Source organism: Argiope bruennichi, chromosome 11 (genome assembly GCF_947563725.1).
Source record: "Argiope bruennichi chromosome 11, qqArgBrue1.1, whole genome shotgun sequence".
NCBI classification, from domain to species: Eukaryota; Metazoa; Arthropoda; class Arachnida; order Araneae; family Araneidae; genus Argiope; species Argiope bruennichi.
Genome location: NC_079161.1, coordinates 38,456,782 through 38,481,570, shown reverse-complemented (window position 1 = coordinate 38,481,570; position 24,789 = coordinate 38,456,782). Strand labels below are relative to the sequence as shown.

Sequence of the window (24,789 nt, the reverse complement as noted above, 5' to 3'; positions counted from 1 at the left end):
TTCATAGTGTATTATTAAATATTGATACAGAATTAGTTAAACATTGGGAGTCACAATTTAGATATGCATTAATACTTTGATGGACAATACGCCCTCAGGCGTCAAATTCATGAACAGGATACGACAGAAAGACTTACGACGTAAACGGCTTAATGCTTTCTGTCATATCACATAATTTTATAATTATTCGTTATGACGCTACGCCTATAGGCAATGTATGAAGTGTCTAAGCAGGCACTGCCACCAAGGTTGTACTGTTCATCAAAGTGTTAACAACTCGGTATATCAAATAGTATCTATCATTAAAACCAAGTATTAGAGATTTGAAAGATATTTTAAGTAACAGTAAATTTCAAAATAATTTTCGAAGTTAAAAATATTTATTAGAAATAAATGTGACTTATTTAAATGTCTTTTTCCAAGTGTTTTCATTTTGTTTTTGGAGGTTTACTCAACAAAACTTGGGCGTACTGTTTTGGCCTAATTTGAATATCGAGCATGCGCAATAGAAACATAATTTTTAATTGATAAAGAATTAAATATATCATTAAATATCCCGAAGCATTTATTCGAGCTGGTTCAAAATATGTATGAACAAATTTTCAGAAAATAATTTTCAGGAAGTTCAATTTTTATGAAGTATAAAATTCTGAGCTTTCATTCTTCTGAAGGTAGAATAATATAGCTTTCAACAATTCTTCATTTCCGTCAGATAAGATATTATATTAAAAAGTCCAGTTTTGGCAAAAAGTATCGAAGAATTTTTATTCAGTACTTTTAATTTCTGAATAATTTTATTTCTAAAACTGCTTAAATTTAAATTCTACGTTTGGTCTTTAAATATTGCATTTTGTTTATTTACGTCTTCATATTATATTAGGTCTTTAACTAGCTTTTCCTCAAAACCTAAATGTTGGTAAAATCTTTAGAAACAATTTATAAACAAAAACTGAATGTATATCTTATGTTCAAACTTCTTCTAATAATTTCTCGACATAATTTTAATTAATGGATTTTTAAGAAAAACTGTTTATTTAAAAACTTAAACAATTATTTTACTGCTTCATAATACAAAAGAAATGAAATTGTTATTTATCGGTCGAATACTTGTATTTAAATATGGGACAATTTCTTACCACGTATATTGAATTTTTATTATAATTTTATTATTTTATACTTATTTTTAAAGAATATGTATAATAAATATAATCTCGGGACAGTTGATAAAGGCCACCCATATACCATACGAAAATTGAATCTGTATGGTGCATTTTAACTGATTTTGATTAAAACATATGCAATTAAGATCTTACTAAAATCATAATTATATTAACGTTCTCAATAAAGAAACCAATATTTTCAGAAAGAAAATTTTTAAATAGAGGAAGACATCGAATACTGCGTTTCAAAAATGCTTTTAATTTAATACGAAATTTTATCAGCAAGTTACATTTCAAAAAAATTATATTTATCTCGAAGTCGAACAATCAATATCTCTTAAGCTAAAACTAATTCAAAAGACCTCGCAGCAGAATTTGCTACTGAAGATGCCGTTGCCGGGTTCACTCCTCTAATCTGCGTGTTGCTCAAGAGTTGAAGCAGACCAACAATGGTTTCTAACAATACTTCAATTTTAGCATCACTTGAAGACATGCCGGAGCTTCTGAGTGCCGAGAAACTAGATTGAAGACTTCGGGCAAGAGCATTAACATCAACACCATTGGGGCCGACCGCATTTGTTACAGAGGATGTTAATTGACTAATTCTAGAAGCAGCAGAACCAGATCTCAATCCAACGGGTGAATTAAGAGAAGATATGAGAGATACTCCAGCCGACTGTCCGGCACCAGAGGTCAGACCAGATGGAACACCACCAAGGAAACCACCTTGAGCGCCAGCAGAAGCCGTAAGACTTGTTTGACCGAAAGAGGATTGGCCTGAAACAGAACCGAACTGCGCTCCGCCATCTACAGGCCCAGCGTAGCCAGAAGGTCCAGCAGGCCCTGTGTAGCCAGCACCGCTGGTAGAAGAAGCTGATGTCTGAGGGAAACTGGACGCAGACGAGCTTGTTGAGAGGAAGCTGCTACTGGAACTAATGTCACTTTGTACACTGCCGCTATCTACACTGATGCCAACACCTTGCGCCGCACTTGATACTCCGTTCAAAACTGCTGACAGAACTCGGGATCCCAATGTGTCAATGTTGCTTGCATTCAGAACTCCGGCATTGAACAGCGCACTAGAGAATGCTTGAGCGTAAGCAGAAGTGTCAGACCCTGCGGGCACTTGAGAGATGGCTTGTAATGCTATTCTGGAGAAGTTATTTCCGTCGACTCCCAGAGTACTGGACAACGACTGAGCGGCTCTCTGTACCACGCTGGAGGCAATCTGTTGGGATACACCTCTTCTGAGGACAGTTCTCAATGTTGATGTATTGGCAAGTGCGTTTGCTACTCTGGAGATCAGGCCAGCAGACGCTCCACTTGTTGCACCGCCGAAAGCGCCTTGTCCGCCAGTAGGTGTGGTGAGGCCTGATGTTTGACCGAACGGCGCTCCGCCACCCACAGGTCCAGGATATCCAGAAGGTCCAGCAGGCCCTGTGTAGCCAGCACCGCTGGTAGAAGAAGCTGATGTCTGAGAGAAACTGGACGCAGACGAGCTTGTTGAGAGGAAGCTGCTACTGGAACTAATGTCACTTTGTACACTGCCGCTATCTACACTGATGCCAACACCTTGCGCCGCACTTGATACTCCGTTCAAAACTGCTGACAGAACTCGGGATCCCAATGTGTCAATGTTGCTTGCATTCAGAATTCCGGCATTGAACAGCGCACTAGAGAATGCTTGAGCGTAAGCAGAAGTGTCAGACCCTGCGGGCACTTGAGAGATGGCTTGTAATGCTATTCTGGAGAAGTTATTTCCGTCGACTCCCAGAGTACTGGCCAACGACTGAGCGGCTCTCTGTACCACGCTGGAGGCAATCTGTTGGGATACACCTCTTCTGAGGACAGTTCTCAATGTTGATGTATTGGCAAGTGCGTTTGCTACTCTGGAGATCAGGCCAGCAGACGCTCCACTTGTTGCACCGCCGAAAGCGCCTTGTCCGCCAGTAGGTGCGGTGAGGCCTGATGTTTGACCGAACGGCGCTCCGCCACCCACAGGTCCAGGATATCCAGAAGGTCCAGCAGGCCCTGTGTAGCCAGCACCGCTGGTAGAAGAAGCTGATGTCTGAGAGAAACTGGACGCAGACGAGCTTGTTGAGAGGAAGCTGCTACTGGAACTAATGTCACTTTGTACACTGCCGCTATCTACACTGATGCCAACACCTTGCGCCGCACTTGATACTCCGTTCAAAACTGCTGACAGAACTCGGGATCCCAATGTGTCAATGTTGCTTGCATTCAGAACTCCGGCATTGAACAGCGCACTAGAGAATGCTTGAGCGTAAGCAGAAGTGTCAGACCCTGCGGGCACTTGAGAGATGGCTTGTAATGCTATTCTGGAGAAGTTATTTCCGTCGACTCCCAGAGTACTGGCCAACGACTGAGCGGCTCTCTGTACCACGCTGGAGGCAATCTGTTGGGATACACCTCTTCTGAGGACAGTTCTCAATGTTGATGTATTGGCAAGTGCGTTTGCTACTCTGGAGATAAGGCCAGCAGACGCTCCACTTGTTGCACCGCCGAAAGCGCCTTGTCCGCCAGTAGGTGCGGTGAGGCCTGATGTTTGACCGAACGGCGCTCCGCCACCCACAGGTCCAGGATATCCAGAAGGTCCAGCAGGCCCTGTGTAGCCAGCACCGCTGGTAGAAGAAGCTGATGTCTGAGAGAAACTGGACGCAGACGAGCTTGTTGAGAGGAAGCTGCTACTGGAACTAATGTCACTTTGTACACTGCCGCTATCTACACTGATGCCAACACCTTGCGCCGCACTTGATACTCCGTTCAAAACTGCTGACAGAACTCGGGATCCCAATGTGTCAATGTTGCTTGCATTCAGAACTCCGGCATTGAACAGCGCACTAGAGAATGCTTGAGCGTAAGCAGAAGTGTCAGACCCTGCGGGCACTTGAGAGATGGCTTGTAATGCTATTCTGGAGAAGTTATTTCCGTCGACTCCCAGAGTACTGGACAACGACTGAGCGGCTCTCTGTACCACGCTGGAGGCAATCTGTTGGGATACACCTCTTCTGAGGACAGTTCTCAATGTTGATGTATTGGCAAGTGCGTTTGCTACTCTGGAGATGAGGCCAGCAGACGCTCCACTTGTTGCACCGCCGAAAGCGCCTTGTCCGCCAGTAGGTGCGGTGAGGCCTGATGTTTGACCGAACGGCGCTCCGCCACCCACAGGTCCAGGATATCCAGAAGGTCCAGCAGGCCCTGTGTAGCCAGCACCGCTGGTAGAAGAAGCTGATGTCTGAGAGAAACTGGACGCAGACGAGCTTGTTGAGAGGAAGCTGCTACTGGAACTAATGTCACTTTGTACACTGCCGCTATCTACACTGATGCCAACACCTTGCGCCGCACTTGATACTCCGTTCAAAACTGCTGACAGAACTCGGGATCCCAATGTGTCAATGTTGCTTGCATTCAGAACTCCGGCATTGAACAGCGCACTAGAGAATGCTTGAGCGTAAGCAGAAGTGTCAGACCCTGCGGGCACTTGAGAGATGGCTTGTAATGCTATTCTGGAGAAGTTATTTCCGTCGACTCCCAGAGTACTGGACAACGACTGAGCGGCTCTCTGTACCACGCTGGAGGCAATCTGTTGGGATACACCTCTTCTGAGGACAGTTCTCAATGTTGATGTATTGGCAAGTGCGTTTGCTACTCTGGAGATGAGGCCAGCAGACGCTCCACTTGTTGCACCGCCGAAAGCGCCTTGTCCGCCAGTAGGTGCGGTGAGGCCTGATGTTTGACCGAACGGCGCTCCGCCACCCACAGGTCCAGGATATCCAGAAGGTCCAGCAGGCCCTGTGTAGCCAGCACCGCTGGTAGAAGAAGCTGATGTCTGAGAGAAACTGGACGCAGACGAGCTTGTTGAGAGGAAGCTGCTACTGGAACTAATGTCACTTTGTACACTGCCGCTATCTACACTGATGCCAACACCTTGCGCCGCACTTGATACTCCGTTCAAAACTGCTGACAGAACTCGGGATCCCAATGTGTCAATGTTGCTTGCATTCAGAACTCCGGCATTGAACAGCGCACTAGAGAATGCTTGAGCGTAAGCAGAAGTGTCAGACCCTGCGGGCACTTGAGAGATGGCTTGTAATGCTATTCTGGAGAAGTTATTTCCGTCGACTCCCAGAGTACTGGACAACGACTGAGCGGCTCTCTGTACCACGCTGGAGGCAATCTGTTGGGATACACCTCTTCTGAGGACAGTTCTCAATGTTGATGTATTGGCAAGTGCGTTTGCTACTCTGGAGATGAGGCCAGCAGACGCTCCACTTGTTGCACCGCCGAAAGCGCCTTGTCCGCCAGTAGGTGCGGTGAGGCCTGATGTTTGACCGAACGGCGCTCCGCCACCCACAGGTCCAGGATATCCAGAAGGTCCAGCAGGCCCTGTGTAGCCAGCACCGCTGGTAGAAGAAGCTGATGTCTGAGAGAAACTGGACGCAGACGAGCTTGTTGAGAGGAAGCTGCTACTGGAACTAATGTCACTTTGTACACTGCCGCTATCTACACTGATGCCAACACCTTGCGCCGCACTTGATACTCCGTTCAAAACTGCTGACAGAACTCGGGATCCCAATGTGTCAATGTTGCTTGCATTCAGAACTCCGGCATTGAACAGCGCACTAGAGAATGCTTGAGCGTAAGCAGAAGTGTCAGACCCTGCGGGCACTTGAGAGATGGCTTGTAATGCTATTCTGGAGAAGTTATTTCCGTCGACTCCCAGAGTACTGGACAACGACTGAGCGGCTCTCTGTACCACGCTGGAGGCAATCTGTTGGGATACACCTCTTCTGAGGACAGTTCTCAATGTTGATGTATTGGCAAGTGCGTTTGCTACTCTGGAGATGAGGCCAGCAGACGCTCCACTTGTTGCACCGCCGAAAGCGCCTTGTCCGCCAGTAGGTGCGGTGAGGCCTGATGTTTGACCGAACGGCGCTCCGCCACCCACAGGTCCAGGATATCCAGAAGGTCCAGCAGGCCCTGTGTAGCCAGCACCGCTGGTAGAAGAAGCTGATGTCTGAGAGAAACTGGACGCAGACGAGCTTGTTGAGAGGAAGCTGCTACTGGAACTAATGTCACTTTGTACACTGCCGCTATCTACACTGATGCCAACACCTTGCGCCGCACTTGATACTCCGTTCAAAACTGCTGACAGAACTCGGGATCCCAATGTGTCAATGTTGCTTGCATTCAGAACTCCGGCATTGAACAGCGCACTAGAGAATGCTTGAGCGTAAGCAGAAGTGTCAGACCCTGCGGGCACTTGAGAGATGGCTTGTAATGCTATTCTGGAGAAGTTATTTCCGTCGACTCCCAGAGTACTGGACAACGACTGAGCGGCTCTCTGTACCACGCTGGAGGCAATCTGTTGGGATACACCTCTTCTGAGGACAGTTCTCAATGTTGATGTATTGGCAAGTGCGTTTGCTACTCTGGAGATAAGGCCAGCAGACGCTCCACTTGTTGCACCGCCGAAAGCGCCTTGTCCGCCAGTAGGTGCGGTGAGGCCTGATGTTTGACCGAACGGCGCTCCGCCACCCACAGGTCCAGGATATCCAGAAGGTCCAGCAGGCCCTGTGTAGCCAGCACCGCTGGTAGAAGAAGCTGATGTCTGAGAGAAACTGGACGCAGACGAGCTTGTTGAGAGGAAGCTGCTACTGGAACTAATGTCACTTTGTACACTGCCGCTATCTACACTGATGCCAACACCTTGCGCCGCACTTGATACTCCGTTCAAAACTGCTGACAGAACTCGGGATCCCAATGTGTCAATGTTGCTTGCATTCAGAACTCCGGCATTGAACAGCGCACTAGAGAATGCTTGAGCGTAAGCAGAAGTGTCAGACCCTGCGGGCACTTGAGAGATGGCTTGTAATGCTATTCTGGAGAAGTTATTTCCGTCGACTCCCAGAGTACTGGACAACGACTGAGCGGCTCTCTGTACCACGCTGGAGGCAATCTGTTGGGATACACCTCTTCTGAGGACAGTTCTCAATGTTGATGTATTGGCAAGTGCGTTTGCTACTCTGGAGATAAGGCCAGCAGACGCTCCACTTGTTGCACCGCCGAAAGCGCCTTGTCCGCCAGTAGGTGCGGTGAGGCCTGATGTTTGACCGAACGGCGCTCCGCCACCCACAGGTCCAGGATATCCAGAAGGTCCAGCAGGCCCTGTGTAGCCAGCACCGCTGGTAGAAGAAGCTGATGTCTGAGAGAAACTGGACGCAGACGAGCTTGTTGAGAGGAAGCTACTACTGGAACTAATGTCACTTTGTACACTGCCGCTATCTACACTGATGCCAACACCTTGCGCCGCACTTGATACTCCGTTCAAAACTGCTGACAGAACTCGGGATCCCAATGTGTCAATGTTGCTTGCATTCAGAACTCCGGCATTGAACAGCGCACTAGAGAATGCTTGAGCGTAAGCAGAAGTGTCAGACCCTGCGGGCACTTGAGAGATGGCTTGTAATGCTATTCTGGAGAAGTTATTTCCGTCGACTCCCAGAGTACTGGACAACGACTGAGCGGCTCTCTGTACCACGCTGGAGGCAATCTGTTGGGATACACCTCTTCTGAGGACAGTTCTCAATGTTGATGTATTGGCAAGTGCGTTTGCTACTCTGGAGATGAGGCCAGCAGACGCTCCACTTGTTGCACCGCCGAAAGCGCCTTGTCCGCCAGTAGGTGCGGTGAGGCCTGATGTTTGACCGAACGGCGCTCCGCCACCCACAGGTCCAGGATATCCAGAAGGTCCAGCAGGCCCTGTGTAGCCAGCACCGCTGGTAGAAGAAGCTGATGTCTGAGAGAAACTGGACGCAGACGAGCTTGTTGAGAGGAAGCTGCTACTGGAACTAATGTCACTTTGTACACTGCCGCTATCTACACTGATGCCAACACCTTGCGCCGCACTTGATACTCCGTTCAAAACTGCTGACAGAACTCGGGATCCCAATGTGTCAATGTTGCTTGCATTCAGAACTCCGGCATTGAACAGCGCACTAGAGAATGCTTGAGCGTAAGCAGAAGTGTCAGACCCTGCGGGCACTTGAGAGATGGCTTGTAATGCTATTCTGGAGAAGTTATTTCCGTCGACTCCCAGAGTACTGGACAACGACTGAGCGGCTCTCTGTACCACGCTGGAGGCAATCTGTTGGGATACACCTCTTCTGAGGACAGTTCTCAATGTTGATGTATTGGCAAGTGCGTTTGCTACTCTGGAGATGAGGCCAGCAGACGCTCCACTTGTTGCACCGCCGAAAGCGCCTTGTCCGCCAGTAGGTGCGGTGAGGCCTGATGTTTGACCGAACGGCGCTCCGCCACCCACAGGTCCAGGATATCCAGAAGGTCCAGCAGGCCCTGTGTAGCCAGCACCGCTGGTAGAAGAAGCTGATGTCTGAGAGAAACTGGACGCAGACGAGCTTGTTGAGAGGAAGCTGCTACTGGAACTAATGTCACTTTGTACACTGCCGCTATCTACACTGATGCCAACACCTTGCGCCGCACTTGATACTCCGTTCAAAACTGCTGACAGAACTCGGGATCCCAATGTGTCAATGTTGCTTGCATTCAGAACTCCGGCATTGAACAGCGCACTAGAGAATGCTTGAGCGTAAGCAGAAGTGTCAGACCCTGCGGGCACTTGAGAGATGGCTTGTAATGCTATTCTGGAGAAGTTATTTCCGTCGACTCCCAGAGTACTGGACAACGACTGAGCGGCTCTCTGTACCACGCTGGAGGCAATCTGTTGGGATACACCTCTTCTGAGGACAGTTCTCAATGTTGATGTATTGGCAAGTGCGTTTGCTACTCTGGAGATGAGGCCAGCAGACGCTCCACTTGTTGCACCGCCGAAAGCGCCTTGTCCGCCAGTAGGTGCGGTGAGGCCTGATGTTTGACCGAACGGCGCTCCGCCACCCACAGGTCCAGGATATCCAGAAGGTCCAGCAGGCCCTGTGTAGCCAGCACCGCTGGTAGAAGAAGCTGATGTCTGAGAGAAACTGGACGCAGACGAGCTTGTTGAGAGGAAGCTACTACTGGAACTAATGTCACTTTGTACACTGCCGCTATCTACACTGATGCCAACACCTTGCGCCGCACTTGATACTCCGTTCAAAACTGCTGACAGAACTCGGGATCCCAATGTGTCAATGTTGCTTGCATTCAGAACTCCGGCATTGAACAGCGCACTAGAGAATGCTTGAGCGTAAGCAGAAGTGTCAGACCCTGCGGGCACTTGAGAGATGGCTTGTAATGCTATTCTGGAGAAGTTATTTCCGTCGACTCCCAGAGTACTGGACAACGACTGAGCGGCTCTCTGTACCACGCTGGAGGCAATCTGTTGGGATACACCTCTTCTGAGGACAGTTCTCAATGTTGATGTATTGGCAAGTGCGTTTGCTACTCTGGAGATGAGGCCAGCAGACGCTCCACTTGTTGCACCGCCGAAAGCGCCTTGTCCGCCAGTAGGTGCGGTGAGGCCTGATGTTTGACCGAACGGCGCTCCGCCACCCACAGGTCCAGGATATCCAGAAGGTCCAGCAGGCCCTGTGTAGCCAGCACCGCTGGTAGAAGAAGCTGATGTCTGAGAGAAACTGGACGCAGACGAGCTTGTTGAGAGGAAGCTGCTACTGGAACTAATGTCACTTTGTACACTGCCGCTATCTACACTGATGCCAACACCTTGCGCCGCACTTGATACTCCGTTCAAAACTGCTGACAGAACTCGGGATCCCAATGTGTCAATGTTGCTTGCATTCAGAACTCCGGCATTGAACAGCGCACTAGAGAATGCTTGAGCGTAAGCAGAAGTGTCAGACCCTGCGGGCACTTGAGAGATGGCTTGTAATGCTATTCTGGAGAAGTTATTTCCGTCGACTCCCAGAGTACTGGACAACGACTGAGCGGCTCTCTGTACCACGCTGGAGGCAATCTGTTGGGATACACCTCTTCTGAGGACAGTTCTCAATGTTGATGTATTGGCAAGTGCGTTTGCTACTCTGGAGATGAGGCCAGCAGACGCTCCACTTGTTGCACCGCCGAAAGCGCCTTGTCCGCCAGTAGGTGCGGTGAGGCCTGATGTTTGACCGAACGGCGCTCCGCCACCCACAGGTCCAGGATATCCAGAAGGTCCAGCAGGCCCTGTGTAGCCAGCACCGCTGGTAGAAGAAGCTGATGTCTGAGAGAAACTGGACGCAGACGAGCTTGTTGAGAGGAAGCTGCTACTGGAACTAATGTCACTTTGTACACTGCCGCTATCTACACTGATGCCAACACCTTGCGCCGCACTTGATACTCCGTTCAAAACTGCTGACAGAACTCGGGATCCCAATGTGTCAATGTTGCTTGCATTCAGAACTCCGGCATTGAACAGCGCACTAGAGAATGCTTGAGCGTAAGCAGAAGTGTCAGACCCTGCGGGCACTTGAGAGATGGCTTGTAATGCTATTCTGGAGAAGTTATTTCCGTCGACTCCCAGAGTACTGGACAACGACTGAGCGGCTCTCTGTACCACGCTGGAGGCAATCTGTTGGGATACACCTCTTCTGAGGACAGTTCTCAATGTTGATGTATTGGCAAGTGCGTTTGCTACTCTGGAGATAAGGCCAGCAGACGCTCCACTTGTTGCACCGCCGAAAGCGCCTTGTCCGCCAGTAGGTGCGGTGAGGCCTGATGTTTGACCGAACGGCGCTCCGCCACCCACAGGTCCAGGATATCCAGAAGGTCCAGCAGGCCCTGTGTAGCCAGCACCGCTGGTAGAAGAAGCTGATGTCTGAGAGAAACTGGACGCAGACGAGCTTGTTGAGAGGAAGCTGCTACTGGAACTAATGTCACTTTGTACACTGCCGCTATCTACACTGATGCCAACACCTTGCGCCGCACTTGATACTCCGTTCAAAACTGCTGACAGAACTCGGGATCCCAATGTGTCAATGTTGCTTGCATTCAGAACTCCGGCATTGAACAGCGCACTAGAGAATGCTTGAGCGTAAGCAGAAGTGTCAGACCCTGCGGGCACTTGAGAGATGGCTTGTAATGCTATTCTGGAGAAGTTATTTCCGTCGACTCCCAGAGTACTGGACAACGACTGAGCGGCTCTCTGTACCACGCTGGAGGCAATCTGTTGGGATACACCTCTTCTGAGGACAGTTCTCAATGTTGATGTATTGGCAAGTGCGTTTGCTACTCTGGAGATGAGGCCAGCAGACGCTCCACTTGTTGCACCGCCGAAAGCGCCTTGTCCGCCAGTAGGTGCGGTGAGGCCTGATGTTTGACCGAACGGCGCTCCGCCACCCACAGGTCCAGGATATCCAGAAGGTCCAGCAGGCCCTGTGTAGCCAGCACCGCTGGTAGAAGAAGCTGATGTCTGAGAGAAACTGGACGCAGACGAGCTTGTTGAGAGGAAGCTGCTACTGGAACTAATGTCACTTTGTACACTGCCGCTATCTACACTGATGCCAACACCTTGCGCCGCACTTGATACTCCGTTCAAAACTGCTGACAGAACTCGGGATCCCAATGTGTCAATGTTGCTTGCATTCAGAACTCCGGCATTGAACAGCGCACTAGAGAATGCTTGAGCGTAAGCAGAAGTGTCAGACCCTGCGGGCACTTGAGAGATGGCTTGTAATGCTATTCTGGAGAAGTTATTTCCGTCGACTCCCAGAGTACTGGACAACGACTGAGCGGCTCTCTGTACCACGCTGGAGGCAATCTGTTGGGATACACCTCTTCTGAGGACAGTTCTCAATGTTGATGTATTGGCAAGTGCGTTTGCTACTCTGGAGATGAGGCCAGCAGACGCTCCACTTGTTGCACCGCCGAAAGCGCCTTGTCCGCCAGTAGGTGCGGTGAGGCCTGATGTTTGACCGAACGGCGCTCCGCCACCCACAGGTCCAGGATATCCAGAAGGTCCAGCAGGCCCGGTGTAGCCAGCACCGCTGGTAGAAGAAGCTGATGTCTGAGAGAAACTGGACGCAGACGAGCTTGTTGAGAGGAAGCTGCTACTGGAACTAATGTCACTTTGTACACTGCCGCTATCTACACTGATGCCAACACCTTGCGCCGCACTTGATACTCCGTTCAAAACTGCTGACAGAACTCGGGATCCCAATGTGTCAATGTTGCTTGCATTCAGAACTCCGGCATTGAACAGCGCACTAGAGAATGCTTGAGCGTAAGCAGAAGTGTCAGACCCTGCGGGCACTTGAGAGATGGCTTGTAATGCTATTCTGGAGAAGTTATTTCCGTCGACTCCCAGAGTACTGGACAACGACTGAGCGGCTCTCTGTACCACGCTGGAGGCAATCTGTTGGGATACACCTCTTCTGAGGACAGTTCTCAATGTTGATGTATTGGCAAGTGCGTTTGCTACTCTGGAGATGAGGCCAGCAGACGCTCCACTTGTTGCACCGCCGAAAGCGCCTTGTCCGCCAGTAGGTGCGGTGAGGCCTGATGTTTGACCGAACGGCGCTCCGCCACCCACAGGTCCAGGATATCCAGAAGGTCCAGCAGGCCCTGTGTAGCCAGCACCGCTGGTAGAAGAAGCTGATGTCTGAGAGAAACTGGACGCAGACGAGCTTGTTGAGAGGAAGCTGCTACTGGAACTAATGTCACTTTGTACACTGCCGCTATCTACACTGATGCCAACACCTTGCGCCGCACTTGATACTCCGTTCAAAACTGCTGACAGAACTCGGGATCCCAATGTGTCAATGTTGCTTGCATTCAGAACTCCGGCATTGAACAGCGCACTAGAGAATGCTTGAGCGTAAGCAGAAGTGTCAGACCCTGCGGGCACTTGAGAGATGGCTTGTAATGCTATTCTGGAGAAGTTATTTCCGTCGACTCCCAGAGTACTGGACAACGACTGAGCGGCTCTCTGTACCACGCTGGAGGCAATCTGTTGGGATACACCTCTTTTGAGGACAGTTCTCAATGTTGATGTATTGGCAAGTGCGTTTGCTACTCTGGAGATAAGGCCAGCAGACGCTCCACTTGTTGCACCGCCGAAAGCGCCTTGTCCGCCAGTAGGTGCGGTGAGGCCTGATGTTTGACCGAACGGCGCTCCACCACCCACAGGTCCAGGATATCCAGAAGGTCCAGCAGGCCCTGTGTAGCCAGCACCGCTGGTAGAAGAATCTGATGTCTGAGAGAAACTGGACGCAGACGAGCTTGTTGAGAGGAAGCTGCTACTGGAACTAATGTCACTTTGTACACTGCCGCTATCTACACTGATGCCAACACCTTGCGCCGCACTTGATACTCCGTTCAAAACTGCTGACAGAACTCGGGATCCCAATGTGTCAATGTTGCTTGCATTCAGAACTCCGGCATTGAACAGCGCACTAGAGAATGCTTGAGCGTAAGCAGAAGTGTCAGACCCTGCGGGCACTTGAGAGATGGCTTGTAATGCTATTCTGGAGAAGTTATTTCCGTCGACTCCCAGAGTACTGGACAACGACTGAGCGGCTCTCTGTACCACGCTGGAGGCAATCTGTTGGGATACACCTCTTCTGAGGACAGTTCTCAATGTTGATGTATTGGCAAGTGCGTTTGCTACTCTGGAGATAAGGCCAGCAGACGCTCCACTTGTTGCACCGCCGAAAGCGCCTTGTCCGCCAGTAGGTGCGGTGAGGCCTGATGTTTGACCGAACGGCGCTCCGCCACCCACAGGTCCAGGATATCCAGAAGGTCCAGCAGGCCCTGTGTAGCCAGCACCGCTGGTAGAAGAAGCTGATGTCTGAGAGAAACTGGACGCAGACGAGCTTGTTGAGAGGAAGCTGCTACTGGAACTAATGTCACTTTGTACACTGTCGCTATCTACACTGATGCCAACACCTTGCGCCGCACTTGATACTCCGTTCAAAACTGCTGACAGAACTCGGGATCCCAATGTGTCAATGTTGCTTGCATTCAGAACTCCGGCATTGAACAGCGCACTAGAGAATGCTTGAGCGTAAGCAGAAGTGTCAGACCCTGCGGGCACTTGAGAGATGGCTTGTAATGCTATTCTGGAGAAGTTATTTCCGTCGACTCCCAGAGTACTGGACAACGACTGAGCGGCTCTCTGTACCACGCTGGAGGCAATCTGTTGGGATACACCTCTTCTGAGGACAGTTCTCAATGTTGATGTATTGGCAAGTGCGTTTGCTACTCTGGAGATAAGGCCAGCAGACGCTCCACTTGTTGCACCGCCGAAAGCGCCTTGTCCGCCAGTAGGTGCGGTGAGGCCTGATGTTTGACCGAACGGCGCTCCGCCACCCACAGGTCCAGGATATCCAGAAGGTCCAGCAGGCCCTGTGTAGCCAGCACCGCTGGTAGAAGAAGCTGATGTCTGAGAGAAACTGGACGCAGACGAGCTTGTTGAGAGGAAGCTGCTACTGGAACTAATGTCACTTTGTACACTGCCGCTATCTACACTGATGCCAACACCTTGCGCCGCACTTGATACTCCGTTCAAAACTGCTGACAGAACTCGGGATCCCAATGTGTCAATGTTGCTTGCATTCAGAACTCCGGCATTGAACAGCGCACTAGAGAATGCTTGAGCGTAAGCAGAAGTGTCAGACCCTGCGGGCACTTGAGAGATGGCTTGTAATGCTATTCTGGAGAAGTTATTTCCGTCGACTCCCAGAGTACTGGACAACGACTGAGCGGCTCTCTGTACCACGCTGGAGGCAATCTGTTGGGATACACCTCTTCTGAGGACAGTTCTCAATGTTGATGTATTGGCAAGTGCGTTTGCTACTCTGGAGATAAGGCCAGCAGACGCTCCACTTGTTGCACCGCCGAAAGCGCCTTGTCCGCCAGTAGGTGCGGTGAGGCCTGATGTTTGACCGAACGGCGCTCCGCCACCCACAGGTCCAGGATATCCAGAAGGTCCAGCAGGCCCTGTGTAGCCAGCACCGCTGGTAGAAGAAGCTGATGTCTGAGAGAAACTGGACGCAGACGAGCTTGTTGAGAGGAAGCTGCTACTGGAACTAATGTCACTTTGTACACTGCCGCTATCTACACTGATGCCAACACCTTGCGCCGCACTTGATACTCCGTTCAAAACTGCTGACAGAACTCGGGATCCCAATGTGTCAATGTTGCTTGCATTCAGAACTCCGGCATTGAACAGCGCACTAGAGAATGCTTGAGCGTAAGCAGAAGTGTCAGACCCTGCGGGCACTTGAGAGATGGCTTGTAATGCTATTCTGGAGAAGTTATTTCCGTCGACTCCCAGAGTACTGGACAACGACTGAGCGGTTCTCTGTACCACGCTGGAGGCAATCTGTTGGGATACACCTCTTCTGAGGACAGTTCTCAATGTTGATGTATTGGCAAGTGCGTTTGCTACTCTGGAGATAAGGCCAGCAGACGCTCCACTTGTTGCACCGCCGAAAGCGCCTTGTCCGCCAGTAGGTGCGGTGAGGCCTGATGTTTGACCGAACGGCGCTCCGCCACCCACAGGTCCAGGATATCCAGAAGGTCCAGCAGGCCCTGTGTAGCCAGCACCGCTGGTAGAAGAAGCTGATGTCTGAGAGAAACTGGACGCAGACGAGCTTGTTGAGAGGAAGCTGCTACTGGAACTAATGTCACTTTGTACACTGCCGCTATCTACACTGATGCCAACACCTTGCGCCGCACTTGATACTCCGTTCAAAACTGCTGACAGAACTCGGGATCCCAATGTGTCAATGTTGCTTGCATTCAGAACTCCGGCATTGAACAGCGCACTAGAGAATGCTTGAGCGTAAGCAGAAGTGTCAGACCCTGCGGGCACTTGAGAGATGGCTTGTAATGCTATTCTGGAGAAGTTATTTCCGTCGACTCCCAGAGTACTGGACAACGACTGAGCGGTTCTCTGTACCACGCTGGAGGCAATCTGTTGGGATACACCTCTTCTGAGGACAGTTCTCAATGTTGATGTATTGGCAAGTGCGTTTGCTACTCTGGAGATAAGGCCAGCAGACGCTCCACTTGTTGCACCGCCGAAAGCGCCTTGTCCGCCAGTAGGTGCGGTGAGGCCTGATGTTTGACCGAACGGCGCTCCGCCACCCACAGGTCCAGGATATCCAGAAGGTCCAGCAGGCCCTGTGTAGCCAGCACCGCTGGTAGAAGAAGCTGATGTCTGAGAGAAACTGGACGCAGACGAGCTTGTTGAGAGGAAGCTGCTACTGGAACTAATGTCACTTTGTACACTGCCAGTATCTACATTGATGCCAAGACCTTGCGCCGCACTTGATACTCCGTTCAAAACAGCTGACAGAACTTGAGATCCCAAAGTGTCAATGTTGCCTGCATTCAGAATTCCGGCATTGAACAGCGCGCTAGAGAATGCTTGAGCGTAATCAGAAGTGTCTGAACCGGCGGGCACTTGTGAAATGGCTTGTAATGCTATTCTGGACAAATTATTTCCGTCGACTCCGAGTGTACTGGCCAACGTCTGAGCGGCTCTTCGCAATACACTAGACGCAATTTGTTGGGATACCCCTCTTCTAAGGACTGTTCTCAATGTAGACGTATTGGAAAGTGCGTTTGCAACTCTGGATATAAGACTTGCCGTTTGGCCTGAATCAGAACCGAACTGTGATCCTCCACTCACAGGTCCAGTATAGCCAGCAGGCCCCGTGTAACCGGCGCCACTGGTAGATGAAGCTCCTGTTTGAGAGAAACTGGTTGATGCAGCAGTTGTTTGGCCGAAAGAAGTTCCGCCTGTAATTGAGCCTGATTGCAATCCTCCATCATATGTCCCAGATCCACCAGTGTATCCGACTGACCCAGTGCCGAAAGTTGCTGGCTGCGAAACTTGAGGTTGAGAGTATGAACTAAATCCGCCTGTAGTTTGAGATGATCCTTGGAAACTTTGACTTGCTGCTTGATACGAAGATGAAGCAGACGATCCGCTTGCGGAGAATGATCCTTGGTCAGGAATTTCATTACTTTCGCTGGCAGCTTCTCTGGCAAACATTGTTATCAAATCGTTTATTTCGTTGATGAATTTTCGGTCGACCGTGCCCATGACTGCTTGGAAACATTGCTGTAGTGCTCCTGAAAGGGCCTGCGTCTTTACAGCAATGCTTGCCTGATTGCTTGCGTCTTCGGCAACGACTAGTTCTGCCAGGGAAGATGCAACTGCCATATTGATGGCCTGCAACTGCGCAGCAGAGCTTTTGCCTTTGGCACTGGCCCCTGTTATTGCAGACATCAGTGTGTCCATAATGGATTCTAAGTCATCTTTATCTTGTTGAGGCAAGACATTTGAGCTAGAGATTCTGTTGATAAGACAGTTCATCAACGATCCTGCTTTGGCTGGATTGGCCCAAGGACTCCTTGACAAAGGTGACGCGCTTTGCACCGCATCGTACTGTACTGAAAGCAGTAGAACTGCGAAAGCAAGAGTAGTTAACCAATTCATGGCTGAATAACTGAGTTGTTCAACCGAACGTACTTCAGCTAGTTATCCATCCTCCTTTTATACTTGAGAGATCGTGACACCGCGCAGGTGGAAATACTGCCGTCTGTTTTTGATTTTATTTCATCCAATTAATGAATATTTCCCTTTTCATCTTGTGATTCTTTTATTACTCTCTAAAACGTTGTATCGTAAAATAGTTTTAAGAGAGCTCACGATTTGAATGCAAATTGTCATTAAAAAAACAATTATTCATTTGATTTTTCGAAATGTAAGAGGGACGATATTCTTATTTACATATTTTAACGTTCAGTAAAGTGCTAGAATCCCCAGTGTAACAGGAAGATTCAATTCCTGTATTCATTTTTGGTTTAAGGTTATACCTTTCATCTCGAATGTTAAATTTCTTTCATATTTATTTTTTATTGATTATAATTTAGCTCTTTAATTAGAAGAAGTTAAATTATTTCCTGATTTTTTAAGTTTGTTTGAAAAAAAAGGAATATATTTTCTTGATTTATGAATTGTGAATTTGTTATTTTACCAATCCAACTTTTAAGATCTGAATTATTAAAAGTTCTCATCTGAGGAAACAATGATTATTTATTCTGTATTGAAGTAATGTCTTCAATTTGATGAGGTGTGGCAGCTTTTTCCGTTAATTGTTTCCTTTTTTAAAAAAATTGTTGATTAAAAATGAGCGAAATTTTATTTCTGAAAATTTTTTCTTAAATTTCCTTTTTAATTTTTTTGTGATTGAATAGCAAATGAATAAATAAATACAATTTTAATTTTTTTTTCTCGTCTCATCATGTTTATTTATTCGTGATTCGGAAAAAGATCGGTATAACAAATTAGACCCCGTTTCCGATATTGTATAAAATAGCAGTTAGTATAACAGTAGCTAGAAGCAGAAATGAAGCTCGCGTGTTTTACATATAAATACTAAAATTTTGTTTCCAGCTTTTTCCTCAGAACATGAATATTTTGTCTTTTTGTCGTATTTTTTGTTAATTCTGGTTGAACAATATTGTTTTGCACGCATGTAATGGCAAAAATTATAAGTTTTAAAAAATTAATCTATCTCTTCTCTTTCGCTTATAAAATAAATTTGTATTCGATGGAAAAATGCTATATTTGTATAATATATCTAATAATCTTGTGTCTGCCATGCCATTTTTCCCGAACTGTTTACATTTTTCTATAAATATTTTTAAAAATGGTCGAAGTCCTTCGACTTTTTTTTTTTTTTTTACTTATTAGGTAATAATTTAAGGATTATATATATATATATATTGGTGAAACTTGGTGAAACCAATACACCAAGTTTTTGTAATATGAAGTTCAAGCTCTCTTTTAATGTACAGAATTCTTTTTCGAGGCATGGCTTTTAATCTTTAGTTATGAAATGTTAACTATTAAAGGATTAAAATGGATTATAGTTGGATAATTAATTAATGGATGCCATAGATTGAAACTCAAAGTTTGATTATTTTTATTGTATTGGTAAAATAAAATAACAGTACTATAATTTGGGGAGCTCATTTGTTACATATCAAAAAAGAAATCGATCATTTAGCTAAATGCTTGTATCTCTTCAAGATCCTGCTGTTATGATAATCTAGTGAGGATGTATATACTCTGAATTTATCTTATATTTTCACAACTCTTACTTCATTTTGTATTTAGATATTTACTATAGTTCTTTGCCGATTGTTTTCGAACTTTTGGTTTCAAAATTTGGTTTTCATCGACAATTAATTTTTTTTTTAACGTTTTGTGTTTTGGAGCATCTTATTCGGCATCTGTAAGTTAAATGAATATGAATGAAACACAGATGTCATTATCAATATGTTCCAAACTTTGATAGTATCTAAAATGTTAGGGAAAGTACGAAAGGTTAAATTTCATTCATCTAGCTCATCGCATTTTTTTAATAATTTTTTTGCTACCTTAGAAGGAAACGTTTATGAAAGAAAAGTTAAGAAAAAAAAATTTCATTCGGTTTTTTTTCTAAATAAAATCGTATTATTGGAGTTAATTAAATAAAATTATATTTTTAATATATATATATATATATTAAAATTATATATATACATATATTATATAATAAATATTTTTTTCTAAATAAAATAATATTATATTTTTGAGCGGATTATAGTTTTCACATTAAGAATATTACATGAAACACAAAAAGTGAAATCAAAATTAATAGTTCTTAAATTTTACCTGTTTATTATAGGCAATTTTTTTGTTAATGATTGGAGTTTATTATTAATATTAAACATAATCTAATCTTTATCGTTATTTTTATGTATAACGCATCTAGTTAATTTATTCATTGCATTTATTTATTTATTCAATGAAATGTCACATTCGCTTCATTGGAAATTGAAAAGCCAACTATCGTATGTTAAATGACAATCCATGTTATATGTACCACATTTTTTGACATTTAGTTGCTAAGCTAGGTAACATAAGCACTTGGGCTTATGTGAATATAACATCTCATGAATATATTCAATACTAACTTTGAACCAGGACTTTATATTCCTATTAGTTATATAATAAATTTTTCTTCGAAATGTTCACTGGTATCTAGTATTTGTCGAATTCTTGAATTGAGAAGTTCTTAGTCAAATTACTGAAAGAGAGAAAGAGTTAAAAAAAATAGTTATTTAATAATTTTACAAATAATGATAAAATATTTTTCAGTGATAGATAAATGGACTTAAATATCAATTATATTTAGAAGCAGAAGAAGAAGAAAAGAGTTATGATAGTTAAAATATTTAAACTCATTTAATTATAAGTAATTAAGTACATTATTAACTTATAAATGTCCGTGGGCTTTTGGGAAAATTTGGTATTAAGTTTTCTATTTCCTCAAAAGCATTGATATTGCATAGTTTCAGTTTTTGAAAGAGTCTTTTGGTGAGGTTTTTGTAGAAATTGTTAATTGAAATTATTTAAAGATCTTTTTGTATCTTCCGAAAAAATAAACATGGCATTTATTGATATGACGAACTGTTTTATTTTGTAGAGTTTTTAATTCTTTAGTATGCGTTTTAGCTCTAATTAATTAAATAGGAGGGAGTGTCGTGCATATCTGATAAGGGGTCGATGCATCAATTTTATTCTTCTCGATACTTAGGCATCAAAATAATATTTAATTTCTATTTTGGCAACTGCAAAACATTGTATCATTCTTTTGTCTTGATTTTATTACAATACAGTCCCTCTTTTTAATGAAAGTTTGAAAAAAGTTCGCATGTTAAGTAGAAAAGCAATTAAATTTTTTTTAATTTTATGAAAGGCAGTATTTTATGGTTTTCGCGTTATTCCCATTTCTTTATATCAGCGGATTTAGAAAATTAAAGCTGAGCAAATTTCCATAAAATTTGTTGTGCGTATCCCTTGTTTTTCTTTACGGACAATGTAAGCTTTAAAACAAGACACAGTAGAATTTTTAATGTGTTTTTCGTCTGACAAACTATTTTATGATGCAGGTTAGACAACTTGTTAAATAAAGTAAATTTTATTTTAAGGTATATACGACAGCATAAACTCAGCAGGTGTCTTTATGGTAAACTTACTTAAACTGAATATTTAAGTTTATAATTGAATGTTTTCTGTAGTACCAAAGCTGATTAAATTCTCTGAAATTTCATAGTGCTCTTTTCTTCCTGTTTTTTTGTAGATATTCCAAGCACATACGCATACCAAAGCCACCCATAAATTTTTTTGATATTTCCCTCATCAATGTTAAGCAAGCTTGTTAGGTTGGTATTTATAAAATAAATATCACAAAATTTCATTTTATTATACATACGAGGACAGATCTGAACACGCGTTGAACATAAAATTTTTTTTGAAAAATGACTGTTAAATCAGTAACTAGATAGATATATTTTATTTTAAACTAATTATTAAAATGATTCGATTTTTGAGTTAATAACTATTTTGATACATGATTTTAATTTTTAAGCTTTACATATTTTTGTACTGAGCTTTATTCAGGATTAAAAAAAATTCTAATTTTAAATTAAAAACACACCGACTTTGACATATACTGTATATGCTTCCTGATATAGTCAGGATAATATAAGTTCGATTGAATTTACGTCTCAAACATTAAAATCTGCATTCATTGAATATATATATTTGAATGTATTTTTTTAACGTTTAAATGAAATTAATGCTTAAATTTTAATTCTCTTAACGTTTAAATGAAATAATAATGAATAGAGTCTGACATATACAATAATTGCCTTCTAATAACATCAGGATAACCTAACTTCGAAGAGATACATCTAACACATTAGAAACTGCATTCATTAAATATAAATATTTGAATGAAATTTTTTAAACGTTTAAATGAAATTAGGGCTTAAACATTAATTATTTTTATGTTTAGAGGAAATTATAATGAATAAAGTTTGATATATACTGTATGTGTCTTCTGATATAGTCAGGATAACCTAAGAAATCCATCTCACATATTAAAAACCGCATTTATTAATTACATATATTTGAACGCAATATTTTAAAATGTTTAAATGAAATTGATGTTAAAACATTAATTGTCTTAACATTTAAATTAAATTATAATGAATAGATTTTGACCTATACAATAAATGCCTTCTGATAAAATCAGGATAACCTAACTTCGAAGAGATACATCTCACATATTAGAAACTGCATTCATTAAATATATATTTTTTAATGTAATTTTTTTAAATCTTTAAATGAAATTAATGCTATAAACATTAATTATCTTAATGTTAAATGAAATAATAACGAATAGATTTTGAAGTATACAAGAAATGCCTTCTGATAAAGTCAGGATAACCTAAATTCGATGGAATGCATTTTATAGATTAGAAACTGCATTTATTAAATACATATATATTTCAATGTATTTTGTTTAAATGAAATTAATGCTTAAACATTAATTCTCTTAACGTTTAAATGAAATGATAATAAATAGAATTTGACATATACTGTATGTGCCTTCTGATATATTCCTTATAACCTAAGTTAGAAGAAATACATCTCAAACATTAGTGACTGTAGTCATTAAATATATATGTTTGAATGTAAATTTTTTAATAAATAAATGAAATGATAATGTCAGTTCCAGGCAAAATCTTTTGAAATTACAGTTTACATTAAACGATTTTTATAAATCACCGAAAACTAATTTTTCCCATAAATGATGATGAATTATAATGAAATTAATGTATTTTTTGAATGTTTAAATTAAATTAATGCTTAAACATTAAATTATCTTTATATTTAAATGAAATGATAATGTCTGTTCCAGGATAACTCTTGTGAAATTACAAATTACATTGAATGATTTTTATAAATTTTCGAAAACAAATTTCTCTTATAAATTATTAACAATTTTAAAAGAATCGTGTGTGTGTGTGTGTGTGTGTGTGGTCTTTATAAATAATGTGAGTGGCAATTCAGCGACAAATAAATAAAATGATTCAATATATCTATATTTCCATTGATTCCAACACTATATATGGATAGAAAGTTTTTTTATTCATAAATTAACTTTAAATTAATCATCTAGAAATCTTACTAAAATGTACCTTCTGATTTAAATTTAAAGAAAAATCTAATCGATAGTTTGGATTTCGATAACATATTAATTGTTTTTGAATATTTCGCTTATATTTGAATAGATATACAGGTTTCATTCTCAATATATGATCTGATGATATAAATGTTTTTGCTTATAAAATATTGTTACTTCATACAAATTGTTACTGTTTTCTGACTAATAAATTGGGCTACTGACCTGTAAACGAAATCAAATTTGAAGAAAAATCTACTCAATACTTTCGATTTTTAAATATTTTCAACAATTATTTATTGATTGAAATGACATGAAAATATAATAAAATAATACATTTTATATTATGAATTTTTCACTTATATTTGAATAGATGAATTTCATTCCTCAGTATGTGATGGGATAATATAAATGTTTCTGGTTGTAAGGAATTGTTTCACACTAACGCTGTTACTGTTTTTCGATAAATAAATTGCTATTGACCTTTAGATGAATTCAAACTTGAAGAAAAGCCTACTCAATAGCTTAGAATTTCTTCAGCAAACCATTTATTGATACAAACGACATAAGATGTAATAAAATAATACATTTTATATTATGAATTCTTCACTTATATTTGATTAGGTAGATTTTGTTCCTCATTAGTGATGTAATAATATAAATGTTTCTGGTTATAAGGAATTGTTTCACACAAACATTGTTACTGTTTTTCGATAAATAAATTGAACGACTGGTCTTTAGATGAACTCAAAATTGAAGATAGGTTAGGTTTTATATACCCAATAGGTTAGATTTTTTATAGCCTAAAGCTTATTATTAATTTTTTTCAGCAGTGCATTTATTGATTCAAAGAACATAAAATGCAATAAAATAATATATTTTATGTTATGAATTGTTTTACATATTTGAATAGATGATTTCATTCCTTTGTATGTGATGTGACAATATAAATGCTACATATTATAAGGTATTACTTCACACGAACATTGTTACTGTTTTCCAATAAATAAATTGAGCGACTGACCTTTACATGAATTCATTGTATTATAAACGTTCTAATATGATAATTTAATGAATCATTGAGTTAACTTAATATTAATTATTAATATATATTAATATTAATTATAATATTATTAACTTATGATTCAATTTTAATAATTTAAATCTTATTGTTATTGATTTTTCCCTCACATTTTCCCACTTTTGAATATATTTTAATTATTTTCACTACAAATTAAGGAAAGAAATATATTTAATCTTTTCACTGAATTAAGCAAAAAAAAATTAAGCTAATATATCAAGAAATATATTATTTACTATGAATATGAATGGTAACAAGCACTTTAATTAATGCCATAATTAAAAATCTGGAAGTAATAAACTTTAATTCGAAACTCCTAAATTAAAATATAATTTCTGTAAATTTAGCAATACTCGCTTGTAAAGAAAATCAAATGCTTTCGTGGGAAAGACGATTACTTTTTGATTGATGATGATTTGAAACAAATAAAAAAAAATTGAATAATTTCACATGTCTAATTTTTTTTTCTTTTAACTCAATGTGTTTTCCAAATATTATATATAAAGCTTTTGTACTAATCATGGTTTAATAATTAATT

General features: G+C 42.7%; 1 protein-coding gene across 1 annotated transcript; it reads right to left on the bottom strand.

The window, feature by feature from the left end:
* Nucleotides 1-1,399: 1,399 nt before the first annotated feature.
* On the bottom strand, nucleotides 1,400-17,607 carry LOC129957242 (mucin-19-like). The gene has a single exon (XM_056069488.1). It carries the CDS (start codon nucleotides 17,581-17,583, stop codon nucleotides 1,498-1,500), a length of 16,086 nt encoding a protein of 5,361 aa, XP_055925463.1. The 5' UTR covers nucleotides 17,584-17,607; the 3' UTR covers nucleotides 1,400-1,497.
* Between the last annotated feature and the right edge of the window lie 7,182 nt (nucleotides 17,608-24,789).

Excerpts from the sequence above, each read along its gene's own strand:
- LOC129957242 (XM_056069488.1), bottom strand. The coding sequence starts at position 17,583 with ATGAATTGGTTAACTACTCTTGCTTTCGCAGTTCTACTGCTTTCAGTA.